At 45.6% G+C, this 20,789-nt stretch overlaps 1 protein-coding gene across 4 annotated transcripts in view; it reads right to left on the bottom strand.

The window, feature by feature from the left end:
- The window catches only part of SEH1L (SEH1 like nucleoporin), a 38,924-nt gene extending 27,029 nt beyond the window's left edge, over nt 1–11,895 (bottom strand). For 3 of the 4 annotated variants that reach the window (XM_031658665.1, XM_031658663.1, XM_031658666.1), the window contains exons 1-3: nt 11,650–11,895; nt 7,401–7,451; nt 3,439–3,585 (exon numbers count right to left, since the gene is read on the bottom strand). In XM_031658665.1, coding sequence (XP_031514525.1) covers nt 3,439–3,585; nt 7,401–7,451; nt 11,650–11,760 — 309 coding nt within the window. In that variant the 5' untranslated portion in view covers nt 11,761–11,895. The remainder of the gene's footprint in view (nt 1–3,438; nt 3,586–7,400; nt 7,452–11,649) is intronic. The other variant, XM_031658664.1, reaches the window with a different exon arrangement.
- Between the last annotated feature and the right edge of the window lie 8,894 nt (nt 11,896–20,789).

The following is a 20,789-nucleotide window of genomic DNA, read 5'->3' on the forward strand; positions in this document are numbered from 1 at the left end:
TGAATCTCAAAGTTTTGGATTTAGAATGCTTAATTGGAGTCGGGCATGGTGGCTCACACCTGTAATCCCAGCACTCTGGGGGGGCCAAGGTGGAGGATCACTTGAACCCAGGAGTTCAAGACCAGCCTGGGCAACTCTATTAAGTGAATAAATAAGTAGGCAAATGCTTAACTGGTAAGTATAAATGCAAATATTCCAAAATCCGAAATGGAAAACATTTCTGAATCCTAGCATTATGGATAAGGAATACTCAACCTATACCAGATAAGGGATTAATATCTAGAACATATAAAGAACTCCTACAACAACAAAAAACCCATTTTAAAAAATGGGCAAAGGATATGGATAGTATTTTCCCAAGGAAGACATACAATTGGTCAGTGAGCACATGAAAATATAGTCAACATCAGTAATTCCTAGAGAAATGCAAATCAGAACCACAATGGAGATATCACGTCACAACACAATCCCTAGGATGGCTACAATAAAAAGCACAATAACAAGTGCTAATGAAGATCTGGAAAAACTGGAACCGTTGAGCATTGCTGGTAGGAATGTAAAATGGTGTAGCTGCTACGGAAAAGTCGGACAGTTCCTAAAAACGTGAAACATAGAACTACCATATGAGCCAGCAATTGTACTCCTAGGTATATATCCAGAATAATGGAACGCACAGTCTCAAACGTTTACCTGTACAACAATGCTCACAGTATTCATGACAGCCATGAAGCGGAAATAACCCAAGGGTCCGTCTACAAATGAACGGATAAACAAAATGTGGTATACACACACAATGGAATATTACCCACCCATAGAAAGGAATAAAGTTAATATATGCTACAATATGGACAGACCTTGAAAACATTTTACTGAAACAAGCCAGTCACAAATCGACAAATACTGTGATTCCACTTATATGCAGTACCTAGTCAAATTGATAGACAGTTGAATGGGGGTAGAGGGAGGAGGAAGGGGGAGGCATTCTTTAACAATACGGAGTTTACGCTGGCAATGATGAACAGTTTTGGGTATAGATAACAGTGATGGGTACACAGCACTGTGAACGTAATTAATTCTACTGAATTATACCACTTACAAATAGTTAAAATGGACCGGGCACCATGGCTCACGCCTGTAATCCCAGCACTTTGGGAGGCCAAGGCGGGCGGATCATTTGAGGTCAGGAGTTCGTGACCAGCCTGACCAACATGGTGAAACCCTGTCTCTCCTAAAAACACAAAAAAATTAGCTGGGCATGGTGGCACATGCCTGTAGTCCCAGCTACTCAGGAGACTGAGGTAGGAGAATCGCTTGAACTCCAGAGGCGGAGAATGCAGTGAGCCGGGATCCCACCACCTTACTCCAGCCTGGGCAACAGAGCAACACTCTGTGTGGGCGGGGGGAAAAAAACCAAACAGCTAAAATGAGGAATATTACATTATACATATTTTACCACAGTAAAAAACTGCATCATGGCCCGCATAGTGGCTCACGCCTATAACCACAGCACTTTGGGAGGCCTAGGAGGAAGGACTGCTTGAGTCCAGGAGTTCAAGACCAGCGTGGGCAACATGGTGAAACCCCATCTCTACAAAATAAAAAAATTAGCCTGTGGTGCACGCCTGTGGTCCCAGCTACCTGGGGGGCGAAGGTGGGAGGATTGCTTAGGCCCAGGAGGTTGAGACGGCAATGAGCTGCCACTGGCTCTAATGTAGTAGCATGCATTAGGGAAGGTAGGTGAGGGGTGATAGCAGGACACTCCCACTACATACTTCCTTTTGTTTCTTTTGAAAGTTATACCGTGTGCATGATTATGTATTATAAAAAACAAATCATAAAAGGGGAAAAAAGCCTGCAGATGATAATACCTTCATATGAAAATGCTAGAAAGAGTCTTACATATAATCTAGTTCAATGTTTTCACTTTATAGATGAGGAGCTTCAACAGCACACAGATTATATTATGTTCTTGCCCAAATTCAAACATCCAGTCAAGCAAAGACAGCGATAAAAGCAGATGCAGATAAGGGAGAGTGTGTGTTTTTTTTTTTTGAGATGAAGTCTCGCTGTTGTCCCCCAGGCTGGAGTGCCATGAAGCGATCTCGGCTCACTGCAACCTCTGCCTCCCGGGTTCAAATGATTCTCCTGCCTCGGCCCCCAGAGTAGCTGGGATTACAGGTACCTGCTACCATGCGTGGCTAATTTTTGTAATTTTTATATTTTTAGTAGAGAAGGGGTTTACCATGTTGGTCAGGCTGGTCTCAAACTCCCAAGCTCAGGTGATCCACTCGCCTTGGCCTCTCGAAGTGCTGAGATTACAGGCATAAGGAGAGTACATTTTCTTTTTTTTTTTTTGAGACGGAGTTTTACTCTTATTACCCAGGCTGGAGTACAATGGCACGATCTCAGCTCACGGCAACCTCTGCCCACTGGGTTCAAGCGATTCTCCTGCCTCAGCCTCCTGAGTAGCTGGAATTACAGGCATGAGCCACCATGCCCAGCTAAGTTTTGTATTTTTAGTAGAGACGGGGTTTCTTCATGTTGGTCAGGCTGGTCGCAAACTCCTGACCTCAGGTGATCTGCCCACCTCGACCTCCAAAAGTGCTGGGATTATAGGCGTGAGCCACTGCACCCGGCCGAGAAGAGTATATATTCTAAGAAAACAAAAGTAACCACAAAACAGAAGAAACATTTTTAAAATAATTTTATTAACCCTTGGCCGGGTGCGGTGGCTCATGCCTGTAATCCCAGCACTTTGGGAGGCCGAGGAGGGCAGATCATGAGGTCAGGAGATCAAGACCATCCTGGCTAACACGGTGAAACCCCGTCTCTACTAAAAATACAAAAAATTAGCCGGGCACGGTGGCGGCGCCTGTAGTCCCAGCTCCTCGGGAGGCTGAGGCAGGAGAATGGCGTGAACCCGGGAGCCAGAGCTGGCAATGAGCCAAGATCGCACCACTGCACTCCAGCCTGGGCGACAGAATGAGCCTCCGTCTCAAAAAAAAAAAAAAAATTGTATTAACCCTTAAGAGTTTCAGGTTAAAAAACAAAAAGAATTTTAGAGTTAGGCACAGTGGCTCACGTCTATAATCTCAGCAACTCAGGAAGCTGAGGTAGGGCCAGGAGTTTGAGATTGCAGTGAGCCAGAATACTTAAAAATCATATACGACTATTAATAGGTAAAATCAAATACAATGCAAATATTCTGGATTCATCATAAAAGTTATAAGCAATGCAATGATGCTCCTAAGTATTGCTTCAGACCCAAGTTAAAATGAAATAAACAAGAAAGAAAAAAACATGGAAGGAAGAACTTTAGAACTGGTAAAAATAGAGGAGAGTGGTGATATTTTACCAATTATCTGAGGTAGCCTTGGGACTAGTGCTCCTTGGCTGCTCATGTCTTCCCAGTCCCCAGAATACCAACAAATGTCTCACCCAGTGGCTCTGTCCTCGCAGTTTATCATTTGATTCTCCTACTATTTCTTCCCATACAGCAGCTGTTCGGTCAAAAGAACAGGAAGCCAAAACCTGTCCAAATTCAGGATGGGCCCATGTCACACGCCATACAGATCCACTATGTGTCTGGGGAATCGAAAAGAAAAAGAACAGATATTCGTTATTCCAGGGCTCCTTTTTTCCTAAAAACTTAGTTTATTCATATTTCATAAACACTGGTTTTATGTAAGGACACAATACAGTTTTACTTCTATAAGAGGAGAAAACTGATCAACATAACATGTAAATAAAAAGTTAAATCCAGAATGTTTTAACCTTTAGAAGACATTCTATACTTAGGATTATAGCGCTTCTGGAATTCAGTTCTTTTCACATTTTACTAATAAAACAAAAATCTAGCCAGATAAAGTTTACTACTTTCCAGTGCTGATAGTTGGAGAGTTGCTTCAGAGTTTAGCGTAACCAACCTTTAAAACAAAGATTCTACAAGTCCACCATTTTACTTGTAAATTCTTTCTACAGAAAATACCCTTCTAATAAAATAAATAACATTAGATATATTTGCTCCAAAATCCACAGAGACGGAAAGTAGATGAGTGGTCACCAGGGACTGGGAGCAGAGTGAACATGAAGTGATGGCTAAATGAGTGCTGGGTTTCCTTTAGAGGTGGCAAACAATGTTCTGAAATTAGAAGTGGTGGTGGTTCGCCAATTTAATGAATATACTTAAAATCACTAAATTGTACACTTTAAATGGGTGCACATTATGATATGTAAATTATAGCTCAATGAAAAAAGTAGTTTTTTAAAAAATTTGCTTCAACCAGGCATAGTGGCTCACGCCTGTATTCCCAGCACTTTGAGGGGTTGAGGTGGGCAGACTGCTTGATCTCAGGGGTTCGAGACCAGTCTGGGCAATACAGCAAAACCCCATCTCTACAAAAAATTAGTCAGGCGTGGTGGTGTGCAGCACTTCTGGTCCCAGCTGCTTGGGAGGCTGAGGTGGGAGGATCACTTCAGCCTGGAAGGTTGAGGCTGCAGTGAGCCAAGATTGAGCCACTGCACTCCAGCCTGGGTGACAGAGCAAGACCTTGTCTCCAAAAAAAAAAAAAATTGCGGCCGGGCGCGGTGGCTCAAGCCTGTAATCCCAGCACTTTGGGAGGCCGAGACGGGCGGATCACGAGGTCAGGAGATCGAGACCATCCTGGCTGACACGGTGAAACCCCGTCTCTACTAAAAAATACAAAAAAAACTAGCCGGGCGAGGTGGCGGGCGCCTGTAGTCCCAGCTACTCGGGAGGCGAGGCAGGAGAATGGCATGAACCCGGGAGGCGGAGCTTGCAGTGAGCCAAGATCACGCCACTGCACTCCAGCCTGGGTGGCAGAGCAAGACTCTGTCTCAAAAAAAAAAAAAAAATTGCTTTAAAAGTCTAATAATATATAGAGATTATAGCCATAAAATGCTTAAATGATTTTAACTGACAATATAGTCTATTGATAATAGACTACTGTATGAAGAGTAGATACAGGGAAGCCCAAATCCTTACACCCCTCATGTTGGCCAAGGGGTGGGAGTGGAGGGGATCGGAGAAGGGATATAAAGATCTTAAAGAATGTCACCATCAAAAGAATTTGCTAGGTGCTTCTCAGGGAAAATACTGTATAATAACAAACAACGTGCAGAAAATGTGTTTCACACTCTATAGCTAACATTTTTTACAGTCAACAACATAAAAATAGTTTAACCAATAACTTCAACATGGTAATGTCACCAACTAAAGGTACATTTTGCACCCTTATTTTTTAACCTTGTTTTGTCCAGTGTTTTCTGTACCATCTTTAATTCTTACTTATACAGGGCTATAAAGTTAAAAATGCACACTAAGGCAGGTAAGTTTTATTAGATTTACAGTAAAATGCAATCTAACTAAAGAATAAGGTTTGTACAAAGATGCTCATAACAATAAAATGGAAACTTAAATATCCATTAGTTAAGTAAAATGGTATTTTTATTGGCTGTTAATAAAAAGCCTTTAAAGATATAGAAAAGTACATATGAAATATGTTAGGCTTAAAAGCAAGAGATAGGGGTTTCCTTTTGGAATGATAAAAATGTTTTGGAACTAGAAAGAGGTGATAGCTGCACGACACTGTAAATTAAGTAAAAGCCAATTAATTGTTTACTTTAAAAGTATTAATTTTATGATATGTAAATCTCACCTCAAAGGAGGGGGGGAGTTTGGATAGAACTTTCACAAAAGAAGATACATGAATGGCAAATAAGCATATGAAAAAATAATCAACATGAGGTATTAAGCAAATACAAATAAAATCCAATGATTTTGTGGTCACTTCTCAACAACTAAAACGTCTATAATAAAAAAGACAGGTATCATCAAGTGCAGGTGAGGATGCAGAGAAACTGGAACCTCACACACGGCTGGTGGGCACAGTCACTTTGGAAGAGTTTGGCAGTTTCTTAGAAAGCTAAGTATACATAACCCATCAATTCCACTCCTCGGCATCTATCCAAAAGAAATGAAAATGTATGTCCACAGACTTACATGGCACGTTCTTAGCATTACTCGTAATAGCCAAAAACTAGAAACAACTCAAATGTCCATCAACTGGTGAACAGACAAACAAAACGTGGCAATATATATACAACTGACTACTCAGTATCAAAGGAACCAACTGACACATGACACAATATGGATGAACCTCAAAACATGCAAAAGGAAAGTGACCAGACACAAAGGACTATGTATTTCAGAATTCCATTTCTATGACATTTCTAGAAAGGATAAACCAGGCCGGGCACGGTGGCTCACGCCTGTAATCCCAGCACTTCGGGAGGCCAAGGCGGGCGGATCACTTGAGGTCAGGAATTTGAGACCAGCCTGGTCAACATGGTGAAACCCTGTCTCTACTAAAAATACAAAAATTAGCCAAGCGTGGTGGCAGGTGCCTGTATTCCCAGCTATTCAGGAGGCTGAGGCAGGAGAATTGCTTGAACCCAGGAGGCCGAGGTTGCAGCGAGCCGAGATCACGTCACTGCCCTTCGACCTGGGCGACAGAGCAAGACTCCAGCTCAAGAAAAGGGCAGAGGAGGGTAGGGGAGAGGAACCTATGGAGACAGAAAATGGATCAGTGGTTGCCTGGGGCTTGGAGTGGGAAGAGGCCACAAGCAAACGTCTGAGTTTGAGAGAAATGTTCTAAAACCGGATCGCAGTGATGGCTGCACAACTCTGTAAGTTGACTAAAACTCACTGAACTGTACATTTAAAATGGATGACTTTTAAGGTATGAAAATTTCTACTTGGCCGGGCACGGTAGCTCACGCCTGTAATCTCAGCACTTTGGGAGGCTGAGGGCAGATAACCTGAGGTCAGGAGCTTGAGACCAGTCTGGCCAACATGGCAAAACCCCATCTCTACTGAAAACACAAAAATTAGCCGGGCATCGTGGTGCGTACCTATAGTCCCAGCTACTCAGGAGGCTGAGGCAGGAGAATCACTTGAACCCAACAGGCAGAGGTTGCAGTGAGCCAAGATCACACCACTGCACTCCTACCTGGGCAACAGAGTAAGACTTTGTCCCCCCCCCCAAAAAAAGAAGAAAATTTCTACTTGAGTAAAGGTTTTTTTTTTTAAAGAGAAAACTATGTATGTAACATTACAACTATTAAAATACGTAAAGGAAAAAGGAATATTCTGAATTACTAAGATAATTATGTTAGAATGCTACATAATTACAGATTTTCTTACTCTCAAATTCTGAGAAACACACTTGTTACTTTAATAGTGAAAAGCAGTAAAATGTCTCTCCAGGAAAAGAACTACGATATTAATTTTATCATTTTCTCAAAACAATTCATTGATAACTATGCAATGAACAGTAAATATTTCTGTATTTTTAATAACTGTAAAAATAAACACTAACCTTCCAGCTAGCAGTACAATGCCAATCACCACTTTCACTTTTATCCCAGACCTACAAGAAAATAAAAGGCAGATATTTTATGCAAAAATTCCTACAAATTGATACGAAAAACTGTAAGACTGAATCAGTGTACAAGCAAAGGGATGAACATATAATTCACAAAAGAATACAACCAGCAAGTAAACATTCATTCATTCAATTAAATATTTATTGGGAGGCCGGGTGCGATGGCTCACGCCTGTAAACCCAGCACTTTGGGAGGCCAAGGCAAACGAAGTCAGGAGTCCGAGACCAGCCTAGACAACGTGGTGAAACCCCGTCTCTACTAAAAATACAAAAATTAGCCCCATGCCTGTAGTCCCAGCTACTAGAGAGACTGAGGCTTGAACCCCGGAAGCGGAGGTTGCAGTGAGCTGAGATCACAATACTGCACTCCAGCCTGGGCAACAGAGCGAGACTCCTGTCTCAAAAAATATGTATAGAGAGAGAGAACCTTGAATGTGTCAAGCACTGGGCCAGGCACTGAGGGATTCAGGAAGCTGAGCTCTAAATAACAGAGATAATTAGTTACAGTCAAATCTCCTTATTCAAAGTAGTTGTTTTCTACAGTGTCGCCTCCACCACAGAAACATTGCTCCCAGGGGAAATACTAGGTTAGGTTCCTGTGAGTCTCTGGTCTACATTTTTGTCAACCAGTCAGTACATGACCTCGTTTAATGTGTGTTTCTGTTTAAAGAGAACTTATTTAATACATATTGTTTATTCATCAATATTGAACTCACTCAGCAGCACTATAACTCATGTCTGAAGGAAGCTTCTCTAACGCACGTACTATCGCTTTAACGCACATCGCCTCCTTCTGTATAGGAACCAGACAGCACTTCAGCACTAGGCTTGGAGGCCATTTTAAACAGCGAAATCACCAATAGAAAGGACAACCAATGAAAAAATCATTGCACTAAATAGATCACAAAAAACACCTGCTTACAGCATGAGCCAAAATAGAGTATCACCTGGTTTCACCTCAATGGGAAACGTCTGTCCTGAGACTCAAACTTTTCACCACTCCGCACGCATGCACAAATGACTGCAAAAGCAGTGAGACTTTTGGGATACAAGTAAATTTCAGAGTAGACAAATTAAAAAAATACAGAATCGGCCGGGCGCGGTGGCTCAAGCCTGTAATCCCAGCACTTTGGGAGGCCGAGACGGGCGGATCACGAGGTCAGGAGATCGAGACCATCCTGGCGAACACGGTGAAACCCTGTCTCTACTAAAAAATACAAAAAACTAGCTGGGCGCGGTGGCGGGCGCTTGTAGTCCCAGCTACTCGGGAAGGCTGAGGCAGGAGAATGGCGTAAACCCGGGAGGCGGAACTTGCAGTGAGCTGAGATCCGGCCACTGCACTCCAGCCTGGGCTACAGAGCGAGACTCCGTCTCAAAAAAAAAAAAAAAAAAAAAAATACAGAATCTACAAACTATAGGCTCAACTGTACATGTAACAAATGGTAAAGCAAAAATATTGAAACCAGGCATGGTGGTGCACACCTGTAGTCCAAGCTACTCAAGAGGCTGAGGCAGGAGGGATTACTTGAGCCCAGGAGTTTGATCACGCTCGTGAATAGCCACTGCACTCCAGCCTGGGCAACATGGCAAGACTCCATCTCAAGACAAAAAAATTGAACCTTATTACCCAGAAAAAATATAGATTACAGTAAGAAGGTGCCAATTTCACCTATTAAAAATGTAACGAGGGCAATAACACTATGAAATCAATACTATCACTGGCAGTATAAAAACGGTATAACCTGAAAAATAGCAATTTGCCAATTCTCTTCACTAGTTTTTAAAATATCCACTAATTTCTCTTCTGGAATTAGCCTAAGAAAATCATTCAAAATACATAAAATGCTAAACTAATGAAAATTTTCAGTATAACACTATTTCTGACAAGACATGTATATATATACACACACTCTACCATAGCAATTTAAAACGTTAAAGGAAAAACAGAGGAAATCAATAAATATTAACAAACATTAGCAATAAGCCTGTAATTTTTTTACTCTCTAAAAAGAAAAATATATTACTTGTTCATTTAAAAATATATACAAATAAATACATGGCTCCTCCCTTAAAAAAAAAAAGTACTCTGGAATAAATGGACATAAGCGGGCTGGGCAAGGTGACTCGCACCTGTAATCCCAGCACTCTGGGAGGCTGAGGTGAGAGGATCACTTGAGCCCAGGGGTTCGAGACTAGCCTGGACAACACAGCAAGACCCTGCCTCTACAAAAACAATTTGTAGGCAGGCGTGGTGGCGTGCATTTGTAGTCTCAGCTACCGGTGAGGCTGAGGTGGGAGGATCGCTTGAACCTGGGATGTTGAGGCTGCAAAAAGCCAAGATCGCACCACTGCACTCCAGTCTAGGTGACAGAGCCAGACCTTGTCTCAAAAAAAAAACGGAAAAAGAAAAAAAAATTAAGTGAAATAAACCAAATATAAAAGGGCGAATATTCTATGATTCTATTTATCTGAGGTACCTAGAATATGCAAATTAATAGAAAGTCGTAGAAAAGAGGTTACCAGAGGGTGAGCTGGAGGCAACAGGGTGCTCTCGGGTACAGAGTTTCAGTTTAGGATGATGAAAAGGTTCTGGAGATGAGCAGTGGTGACGCTGCACAGCAATGTGAATGCTGTGCTCAATGTCACTGAATTCTACACTTTAAAACGGTTAACGTAGTTTATTACAACAAAAACAAACTTGTTTCAAAAAAAGAAACTACATCGTTTAAGAAATGCAACACGGCCGGGCGCGGTGGCTCAAGCCTGTAATCCCAGCACTTTGGGAGGCCGAGACGGGCGGATCACGAGGTCAGGAGATCGAGACCATGCTGGCTAACACGGTGAAACCCCGTCTCTACTAAAAAATACAAAAAAATAGCCGGGCGAGGTGGCGGGCACCTGTAGTCCCAGCTACTTGGGAGGCTGAGGCAGGAGAATGGCGTGGACCCGGGAGGCAGAGCTTGCAGTGAGCTGAGATCCAGCCACTGCACTCCAGCCTGGGCGACAGAGCGAGACTCCGTCTCAAAAAAAAAAAAAAAAGAAATGCAACACTACCTATAAAAAGTTTATCTTTGAGAGATCACTGGTATCAAACTCGAATGTGAAAAAGGAAAAACTGTCCTTTCGATTTTCAGTGACTCTGGAGTTGTCGAGAACCAAAATAAGCCGCACTCCAGCTTTCATTCATCCTGCAGCACATCTGGGAGGTTCCTAAATCCCATGTATCATCCCCACATTAGAAATTCTGCTTGTCGGCCGGGCCCGGTGGCTCACGCCTGTAATCTCAGCACTTTGGGAGGACGAGGCAGGCGGATCACGAGGTCAGGAGTTCAAGACCAGCCTGGCCCACATGGTGAAACACCATCTCTACTAAAAAATACAAACAAAAAATTAGCCGGGCGTGGTGCGCGCACCTGTCATCCCAGCTACGTGGGATGCTGAGGCAGGATAATCGCTTGAACCCGGGAGGCGGAGGTTGCAGTGAGCCGAGATCGTGCCCCTGCACTCCAGCCTGGGTGACAGTGACTCTGTCTCAAAAAAAAAAAGAAAGAAAGAAAGAAAGAAATTCTGCTTGTCGGAAGTGTCCACAGACTTTTACAGGAACTTAAAGAAACAAACCCTCCGATTCCTGCGCAGCAAGCAGAGAAGTCATTGGATGTAAACGGTTTGTATTTTTCTTCCTTGGCGTAACAAAGTGAGCTTCTGCTCTGAACCCAGGGAGAAAACCATGTGCCCCAGTAAGAGAACACCGGCGGGGCACAGAACTCGACACAGCGCCGGCCAGGCAGAGTGTCCCACCAGGTCCCACTGCAGGTCCTCGGGTGAACAGTGCGGGCAAAACACGCCACGCCCAGGCGGACGGCGGGACGCCCCCGGGTTCCCGCCCCCGGGTTCCCGCCCGCAGCCACCGCAGCGCTGCCCGAACGAAAGCCCGGCGTCCCCTGCGGGCGGGAGCGCGCACGCGGCACCAGCTGCGCAGGCGCACGGGAGCGCGGCCCGCGAGGCCGCCGTGACCCCACAATACGCGGGCGGGGAGCGCTTCCGTCCCGTCCAGCCAGGGCTCGCCCGCCACCCCACAGCTTCCCGCGGCGTCACTGAAACCCAGACCCAGCCGTGTTCCCCGCACCGCCCACCCACTCTCCCTCCTTCCGGGCTCGGCCCCGCCCGCAAGCGCCGCGCGCACCTTCACGCTCTGATCGCTGGAGCAGGTCGCCATCCGCCGCCCGTGGAAGTCGAAAGAGACATCGTGGATGAGATCCTTGTGGTCCGCCGCGATGCTCCGAGCCACAAACATGGCTTCCGTCGGGCCCGCGCCTCCGAAGAGGACAGTGGCGGCGGCAGCGGCGGCGGCGCGCGGCCCGCAGCCTCGCCCGACCTCGCAGCCCGGGAGCGCACGGCGCGTGCTGCCCACGCCCTCGCACCGCCCCTGCCCATCAAGCCCCGCCCACACCCCGGTCCCTCAAGCCCCGCCCCACCCACGGGCCCGTCCAGCCCCAAACCGTCCCCTGGCCCCTCAAGCCCCGCCCAGGCCCTGGCTCATCATGACTCGCCCCACCCCTCGGTCCCTCAAGCCTCGCCCCGCCCCCTGGCCCGTCAAGCCCCGCCTACTCCCCGGGCCGTCACGCCTCTCCCCGCCCTCCCGCCCCCTCAAGCCCCGCCCTATCGTCGGCCCGGCGCGTCCGGCGGGACTGGTGCGGGTGCCTCCGGGCTCTGAGCGTTCGGCGGCGGCGGTTGCTCTGCAAAAGGCGAGTTACCGGTGATGAGAAGCAGTAAGAGCTTATTTGCATACTGTGAAATGAAGAAGGATGAGAAGGTGAAGACTGCTCTCGCGGTCCTCGTCCCTGAATCAGAAGTCGACGTTTGGCTGTGTTTCCCCCAGACACGTGCGAGGCGCGCGGAGCGGGTGGAGGAGGCGAGCCGTGGGCGTGGTCAGGAGCCGCGCTCCGCAGGGACGGCCGAGGAGCCGGGAGGGCCGGGGAGACGCCTGAGGGCATGACGGGCAGTCCAGGCTCGGCCGCCGAAGAGCGCAGGCTGGACGGGGAGGAGAGGATCGGAAGTAGTAGTTTAAATGCGTCAACGTTTTACCGGCAGACCGGGCCCGGGGGTTCCAGGAGCCACCACGGGGTAGGGAAACAGTAGGAATTACCAGAGCCCGCCGGTAGAAACGTCATCCCGGGGGAAGGAAGCGGCCGGGGAAGTGGGCCGCCTGCTCGCCGGGAGCCGGAGTCCTCGGGGAAAGGAGGTGAAGAGGACCAGACCCCCGGGAGGACGCCTGGCTGGGATCACGGATTCCGCCAAAACGGGAGAGTGGAGGAGCCTCTTTCGAGACGCCAGCGACTCGGGGCTTGCTCATAGGAAAAGGCATTCTGGAGGGCGTAGTGGGAAACTTTAGGATGGAGACGGTGGAAGCTTGCGTCAGGGGAGCAAAAGTACAGAAGAAGAAAAAAAAAAAAACTAAAAATGAGGCTGTAGGAAATCCCTTTGGATTTTGGCCAGGAATGACAAGAATGTGAGGTACGGTAAGATTAGCAGGTTGGAAAGGTTTTTAAATGATTGGTCCCAGCTGTCCCCTGACGGATTGCACAGAAACCTGCAAAGAGAAGTGGCGAAATGACCTTTTTCAATCGTAAATAAGATTGTATTGCTACTTTAAGAGGTGGACCCTACCTCTTATGATAACTGATAACAACTATAACTTTTTTTTTTTTTTTTTTTTTTTTGAGACTGAGTCTGGCTCTGTCGCCCAGGCTGGAGTGCAGTGGCCGGATCTCAGCTCACTGCAAGCTCCGCCTCCCGGGTTTAGGCCATTCTCCTGCCTCAGCCTCCGGAGTAGCTGGGACCACAGGCGCCCGCCACCTCGCCCGGCTAGTTTTTTGTATTTTTTAGTAGAGACGGGGTTTCACCGTGTTAGCCAGGATGGTCTCGATCTCCTGACCTCGTGATCCGCCCGTCTCAGCCTCCCAAAGTGCTGGGATTACAGGCTTGAGCCACCGCGCCCGGCTTAACTATAACTTTTTTGAAGGTCAAAGACACTCATATCCAAAGAAAGTGTTCACTATAAAAGTCCAATCAAAATATATTGATTATTATTAAAATACCAAAACAGTTTTAAAATTCTTTTAATTCAATGTAAATAAAGAAAGTAAACAGATCAGTGGTTGCCAGAGATTATCAGAGTGGAAGTGAAGTGTTGAATTAGGTGAAACAGTGGATTTTTTAAAATAGACTTTAGTTTTTAGAATACTTTCAGGTTCACAGCAAAATTGAGCAGAAAATAGAGTTCCCGCATGTACCCGTACTGCCACACATGCACAGCATCCTCCACTGTCAACGTCCCATACCAAAGTGGTACCTTTGTTATGATCAGTGAACCTACATTGACACGTCATTATCACCCAAAGTTCAGGCCTGGTGGCTGTTACCCTGTAATCCAGCACTTTGGGAGGCCGAGGCAGACAGATTATCTGAGCTCTGGAGTTCAAGACCAGCCTGGGCAACGTGGCGAGACCCCTGTCTCTACTAAAAATACAAAATAAAAATACAAAAAAAAAAAAATCCCCAGGAGTGGTGGTGGAGCTGAGATTGTGCCACAGCACTCCATCCTGGTCAACATTGTCTCAAAAAAAAAAAAAAAAAAAAAAAAGGGAGACATTATCTCAAAACACTCTTGGTGTTTTATTCTATGGGTTTTGGCAAAGATATAATGACATGGATCTACCGTTATAGTATTATGTGGAATAGTTTGACTGCCCTGAAAATCCTTAGTGCTCCTGTTCATCCCTTTCTTCTGACAACACCTGGCAACCGCTGATCTGTGCACTGACTGCATGGTTTTGACTTTTCCAGAATGGCATATAATGGAATCTGGAAGTGGCCAGCCTTTTCAGATTGCCTTCTTTCTTTATAGTAACATGCATTTAAGCTTTCTCCATGTCTTGTCTTGATAGTTCATTTCTTTTTAGTGCTGAATAATATTCCATTGTCAGGCTGTAACAATGTTGATTCATTCACCAACTAACGGGCATCCTGGTGGTTTCTGTGTGTAGGCGATTGTCAGTGAAGCTCCTACAAACATCTGTGTGCAGGTTTTTGTGTGGACATGTTTGCAACTCCTTTGGATGGATACCAAGAAGCATGATTGCTGGATCATGTAGTAAGAGTAAGTTTAGTTTTGTTTTTGGGGGCTTTGTTGTGTTTTTTGAGACAGGGTCTCACTCTGTCATGGCAGACAATCATGGCTCACTGCAGCTTTAAATTCCCTGGGTTCAGATGATCCTCCCACCTCAGCCTCCCGAGTAGCTGGGACTGCAGGCACAGTGCCACTACACCCAGCTAATTTTTCTATTTTTTGTAAAGGTGGGGTTTCACCATGTCGACCAGGCTGGTCTCAAACTCCTGGGCTCAAGCGATCCTCCTGCCTTGGCCTCCCAAAGTGCTTGGATTACAGGCATGAGTCACTGTGCCTGGCCTGGTTTTATAAGAAACTTACAAACTGTCTTCCAAAGTGGTTATGCAGCTGGGCCTGGTGGCTAAGTTACCCTATAATCCAGCACTTTGGGAGGCCGAGGTGGACAGATTATCTGAGCTCTGGAGTTCAAGACCAGCCTGGGCAACGTGGCGAGACCCCTGTCTCTACTAAAAATACAAAATAAAAATACAAAAAAATAGCTCCAGGAGTGGTGGTGCAGCCAAGATTGTGCCACAGCACTCCATCCTGGGCAACATTATCTCAAAAAAAAAAAAAAAATGGAAGACATTATCTCAAAAAAAAAAAAAAAAAAAAAGGAATTTAACACGGGAAACTGGTTACAAATATATCTGAGGGGTTAATTAAGAGCAAAAAGGTAACATGTGAGATTACCCAGGGACTAGTAACTGCGGGAAACTCTGGGCTGGAAGTGTGAAAGCGAAAATAGTTTTACCCAGAGCTACCATGATTGACTCTCTGAGGCTGCTGACTTTGGCACCTTTACCACCAACAGGCAGAAAGCCAGGAGCCAATACTCCAGCTTACACTGCAGGCATCCAACAGAGCAGCAGCCATAGGAGCCCACAAACTCTGAACAGCTGAGGTTCCCGGAACCTCTGCTACTACTGCTGGGGCTAGGGCTGAGTGCTGCTGCTACTGCTGCTGTTCAAATCACCTCTGAGCAGGAAGCCAGGCTCACCCATTGCCACCACTACTCAGCTGTGTGAGCTGCCTCCACAAATTGGATAAAAGGTCTTCTTCCTCCTACATCTGAATCCCCTATGTCTCTCAATGGCAGAACCCAACTAGAAATAGAGAGCTAATAAGAGTCTGGGAAAGCAAATTTGGAGGTTTCCAGTTCGTATTCTGGAAAGAATGCGATCTACAATGAAGGCTAGGCATGACAGTTCACACCTGTAATCCCAACATTTTGGGAGGCTGAGGCAGGCAGATCACTTAAGGTCAGGAGTTCGAGACCAGCCTGGCCAAGATGGTGAAACCCTGTTTCTACTAAAACTTCAAAAATTAGCTGGGTGTGGTGGTGAGCGCCTGTAATCTCAGCTACTCGAGAGACTGAGGCAGGAGAATCGCTGGAACCCTGGAGGTGGAGGTTGCAGTGAACTGAGATTGTGCCACTGCCCTCCAGCCTGGGCAACAGAGTGAGACTCCATCTCAAAAATATAAATAAATAAATAAATAAATAACCTACAATTAGTTAAGAAGCTTTCACATTTTTTTCCTGCTCTGGGCCAGTTTAAATAGATTCCTATGAAGATTTTGTAGAAGATTCCGTGAAAATTTTGTAGATGACATTCACAAAATTTTATCAGCCTGATGCCTTTGGTGATGATAAGTATAGTTAATTTTAACTACCTTTTAAAATTATTTTATTCATGGCCTCTTCAGATTTTTTACCTTTTGTCAAGACAATTTTGATCATTTATATCTTCCTTTAAAAAACCAGCCATTTTGTTCTGGGCATGGTGGCTCATGCCTGTAATCCCAGCACTTTGTGAGGCCGAAGTAGAAGGATTGCTTGAGCTCAGGAGTTCAAGACCAGCCTGGGCAACGTAGTGAGACCTCATCTCTATTTAAAAAAAAATTAGCCAGGTGTGGTGGCGCACGCCTGTATTTCAGCTGCTCAAGAGGCTGAGGCAGGAAGAGGATCACTTGAGCCCAGGAGGCAGAGGTTGCAGTGAGCTGAAATTGTGCCACTGCACTCCAGCCTGGGCGACAGAGTGAGACACTGTCTCAAATAAATAAATAATCAGTCATTTCACCAAAATATTTAAACTTATTAATATAGAGTTATATATGTTAATTTCTTGCAATTTGTAAAGTCTCCGTATCTGATGTAAGGCTTTTTTTCTTGTTTCCATTGCTTTTTGTCTTACTATCTTTTTTCTAAACATTTTGCTTTTCAATGAAGTATAATATAGATTCCAAAATGTACACATATCATAAATGTACAGCTCACTGGATTTTCGCAAACTAAACACATTCATGCAGCCATCACCACCTCGAAAAAGGGAGCATGACACACACCCTTAAAGCTCTCCTGTGGTTCCTTCTGGTCTTTACACCCCTCCCCAAGCAGTAACTACCGACTTCCTTCCTAACGACATAGGTTGGTGTGATGATTAATTTTATGTGTCACCATGGTTAGGCTATGAAGCCCAGTTCTTCGCTCAAACACTAGTCTGGATGTTGCTATAAAGGTATTTTGTAGATGTGATTAATATCTGCAATCAGTTGTGTTCCGTGAAAGGGTCATATTAATATATACGAAGCGACCCCCAACTGCTGAAGGAGCTGAGAAACCAAAGAAAGAGGCAGACAAATCCAGTTTGTCCGTTTTGGGCGATTTATTACAGCATTCTATTTTGGGGAATTTATTAAGGGATTGTATTTATTGACTTACTAGGGGAACTTACAGACAGAAGTCTTGGGTCTTGCAGTCTTGGGTGGCTGCAAGACAGGTAGATCTCCACTCCACAACCCCCCAGACACACAGCTTACATCTTGGGAAAAAAGCGTACGTGCTCTGGAAGGAATGGGCGGGTGGCTGTGGTGTCAGCCTCTGATTTCTGCAACAGCAAAGCTTGTGTTGGAGGCAACTTACAATAAATAGGTGTAAAGAGTAATGTATCAGCTAGACATTTTGGAAGAGTTCTCAAACTCAGGGTTAGTGGGAACTTACATGGTAGATTGGCATTTTAAATTGGCCAGGGGCGGTGACTCACGCCTATAATCTCAACACTTTGGGAGGCTGAGGCAGGCAGATCACCTGAGGTCAGGAGTTAAAGACCAGACTGGCCAACAGGGTGGAACCCTGTCTCTACTAAAAATAAAAAAATTAGGCGGGCGCGGTCGTGGCTGCCTGTAATCTCAGTTACTCAGGAGGCTGAGCCACAAGAATCACTTGAACTGGGGAGGTGGACATTGCAGTGAGCTGAGATCACACCACTGCACTCCAGTCTGGGTGACAGAGCAAGACTCCATCTCAAAAAAAATAAAAAATAAAAAATGAAAAAGTCATTCTTGTCCCTACAAGTTGCCTTTAAGTAAAGGAGATTAACCTTGATAAGGTAGCTGGGCCTCATCTATCCAATTGAAGGCCTTAAGATAAAAGACTCAGGTTTCCTAAAGAAAAAAAGAATTCTGCCTCAAGTCTGTAACACAGAAATCCTTCCTGAGTTCCTAATCTACCCTACAGATTAGAGACTCAAGACTGCAACATCATTTCCTAGCCCATATCCAGCCCACCAGTTTGTCCTAAGAATTTTAGACTTAACAGCCTGCACAATCACATGAGCCAATTGCTTAAAATAAAACACTTTTGTATTTCTAGAAATAAGACAGAAAGATGTAAATATTGTCTTGTTTCTCTGGAGAACCCTGACTGATACAGATTTTATACTGAGAGTGATTCTAGAAGAACAGAATCTTTTTTTTTTTTTTTGAGACGGAGTCTTGCTCTGTTGCCCAGGCTGGAGTGCAGTGGCACGATCTTGGCTCACTGTAAGCTCCACCTCCCAGGTTCACACCATTCTCCTGCCTCAGCCTCCTGAGTAGCTGGGACTACAGGCACCCACCACCACGCCCAGCTAATTTTTGTATTTTTAGTAGAGACGGGGTTTCACTGTGTTAGCCGGGATGGTCTTGACCTCTTGACCTCATGATCCACCCACCTCAGCCTCCCAAAGTGCTGGGATTACAGGCATGAGCCTCCACGCCCAACCTACAGCAGTTACTTTTATGCACCACTGTGGTTAAGCTATGGTGCCCGGTTGTTTGCTCAAACACTAGGTCTAGAAGTTGCTGTGAAGATATTTTGTAAGTGTGACTAATATCTATAATCCATTGACTTTAGGGAGATTACCCTCAATAATGAGAGTAGGCCTCACCCATTCAGTTGAAGGACTTGAGAGCAAAGACTGAGGTTTCCCAGGGAAGAAGAAGGAATTCTGCCTTAAGACTGTAACACAGAAATCCTGCCAGACTTTCTGCTTTGCTGGCCTGCCCTACAGATTATAGACCAGCCAGGCCCCACAATCACATGAGCCAATTCCCTTAAATAAATTCCTTTAAAATATATCCACGTATCTCCTATTAGTTCTCTGTGAAAACCTGACTCGTACAGTTAGTTTCACTTGTTTTGTGACATTTCACTTGTTTTGTATGAAATTACTTGTGCATGAAATTACACAATCTACGCTTTTCCTACCCAGCTCCTTTTGTTCTGCACGACATTTGTGAGCTTCATCCCTACTTTCCTCAGGTTCATCCGTGAACTGTGCGTGCACTGTGGGGTAAGACCCACCGTCTGCATGTGTAGCGTGCCTGTGAGACAGGAGCCAGCAGGTGGCACTACGACATCTCATATGGAACTTGGAAAAGTCCTGTAACTGCAGATTCCTGAATTTTTCAGCGGTCTGTCACAGGGCAGACAGCTTATCGTCAAACTGGAAATAACATCTTTACATTTCTAAATTTGATCTTAATTGAGTCTATAAAACTTGGCTAGGCGCGGTGGCTCACGCCTGTAATCCCAGCACTTTGGGAGGCCGAGGCAGGCAGATGACTTGAGGTCAGGAGTTTGAGACCAGTCTGGCCAACATGGCGAGACCCCATCTTTACTAAAAATACAAAAATTAGCTGGATGTGGTGGTGGGTGCCTGTAATCCCAGCTATTCAGAGGCTGAGGCAGGAGAATTGCTTGAGCCCGGCAAGTGATGGCTGCAGTAAGCCAAGATCGTGCCACTGCACTCCAGCCTGGGCAACAGAGTGAGACTCTGTCTCAATAATAATAATAATAAAATAATAATAAAATAAAATTGAAGTGCTGAGGACGTGGAAGGCCTTCACAGAAGTAAACTGTGGCGGGAGAAAGGAGAGGGCTGATGAGCCCTGAGCCCAGCACTAGGCAGTGTCAATGCCCTGGAGGGTCTGGGACTTTCCTTGCCAGCTAATGCGCTGGGCTGTCACAGACTCGTGGATATGGATACTGGCAGGAGCTGTGTTTTGTTTTTTAATTTTTATTTTATAGACAGGGTCTCACTCTGTGGTCCAAGCTGGAGTACAGTGATGCAATCATTGCTCACTGCAGCTTCAAATTCCTGGGCTTAAGTGATCCTCCTGCCTCAGCACCTCCAAAGTTCTGGGACTACAGGCATGAACCACTGTGCCCAGCTAGAAGCCATGTTATTATTTGCAACAATCACTATAGCCATGGTACCCACATTTCCTTGCCCTGTCTGAGTCCCAGCATGTGGGGCTGGATGACACCTGCACAGGCAGTGGCTTGCAATTCAGGACAATCTCTGAGCGTGGGGGCCCTGAATGTTTGACAATGGGCAGTAAGCCTGCCTACCCATTTGCTCTGGAAAGAGCCGCTTTTTTTGTCTTCCAAGCAACTTCCCTTTGCCGTAAGCAGTGCAAGCAAACTGCCCATTGCTTTGGAGAAAGACACTATTGTTTGTCTTCCAAGGCTGTTCATTTCGCCAACATCGTTGAAAAGGTAACTCAGAACAAAGGGAAGGCAAACATGCAAAGACTGCAAGACGTGCAAAAATGTGAAACACCCAGGGAGACTCGTCTGGCAAGCGGAGTATAGAGGATAAGGAGGGTCCTCTTCCCTGGGAGGTGTGGTGGGGGAGAAAAGTGTGCTGCTAGAATGGGGAAGGCGGCTGCAGAATGGCACCTCTCGGCTTTCTGAGGAGTCACATCAGTCCTCTGCACCAGGAGGCTGCCATCTGCACAGTAACGGGCTGCCTGGGCCCATGGCCTTGAGTGGCATTCCCCTCTGGAACTTTTGGGCAGTGGTGTTCTTGTCTCCCCCTGGCAAGCACTGG

Source organism: Papio anubis, chromosome 19, assembly GCF_008728515.1.
Source record: "Papio anubis isolate 15944 chromosome 19, Panubis1.0, whole genome shotgun sequence".
Taxonomy (NCBI): Eukaryota; Metazoa; Chordata; class Mammalia; order Primates; family Cercopithecidae; genus Papio; species Papio anubis.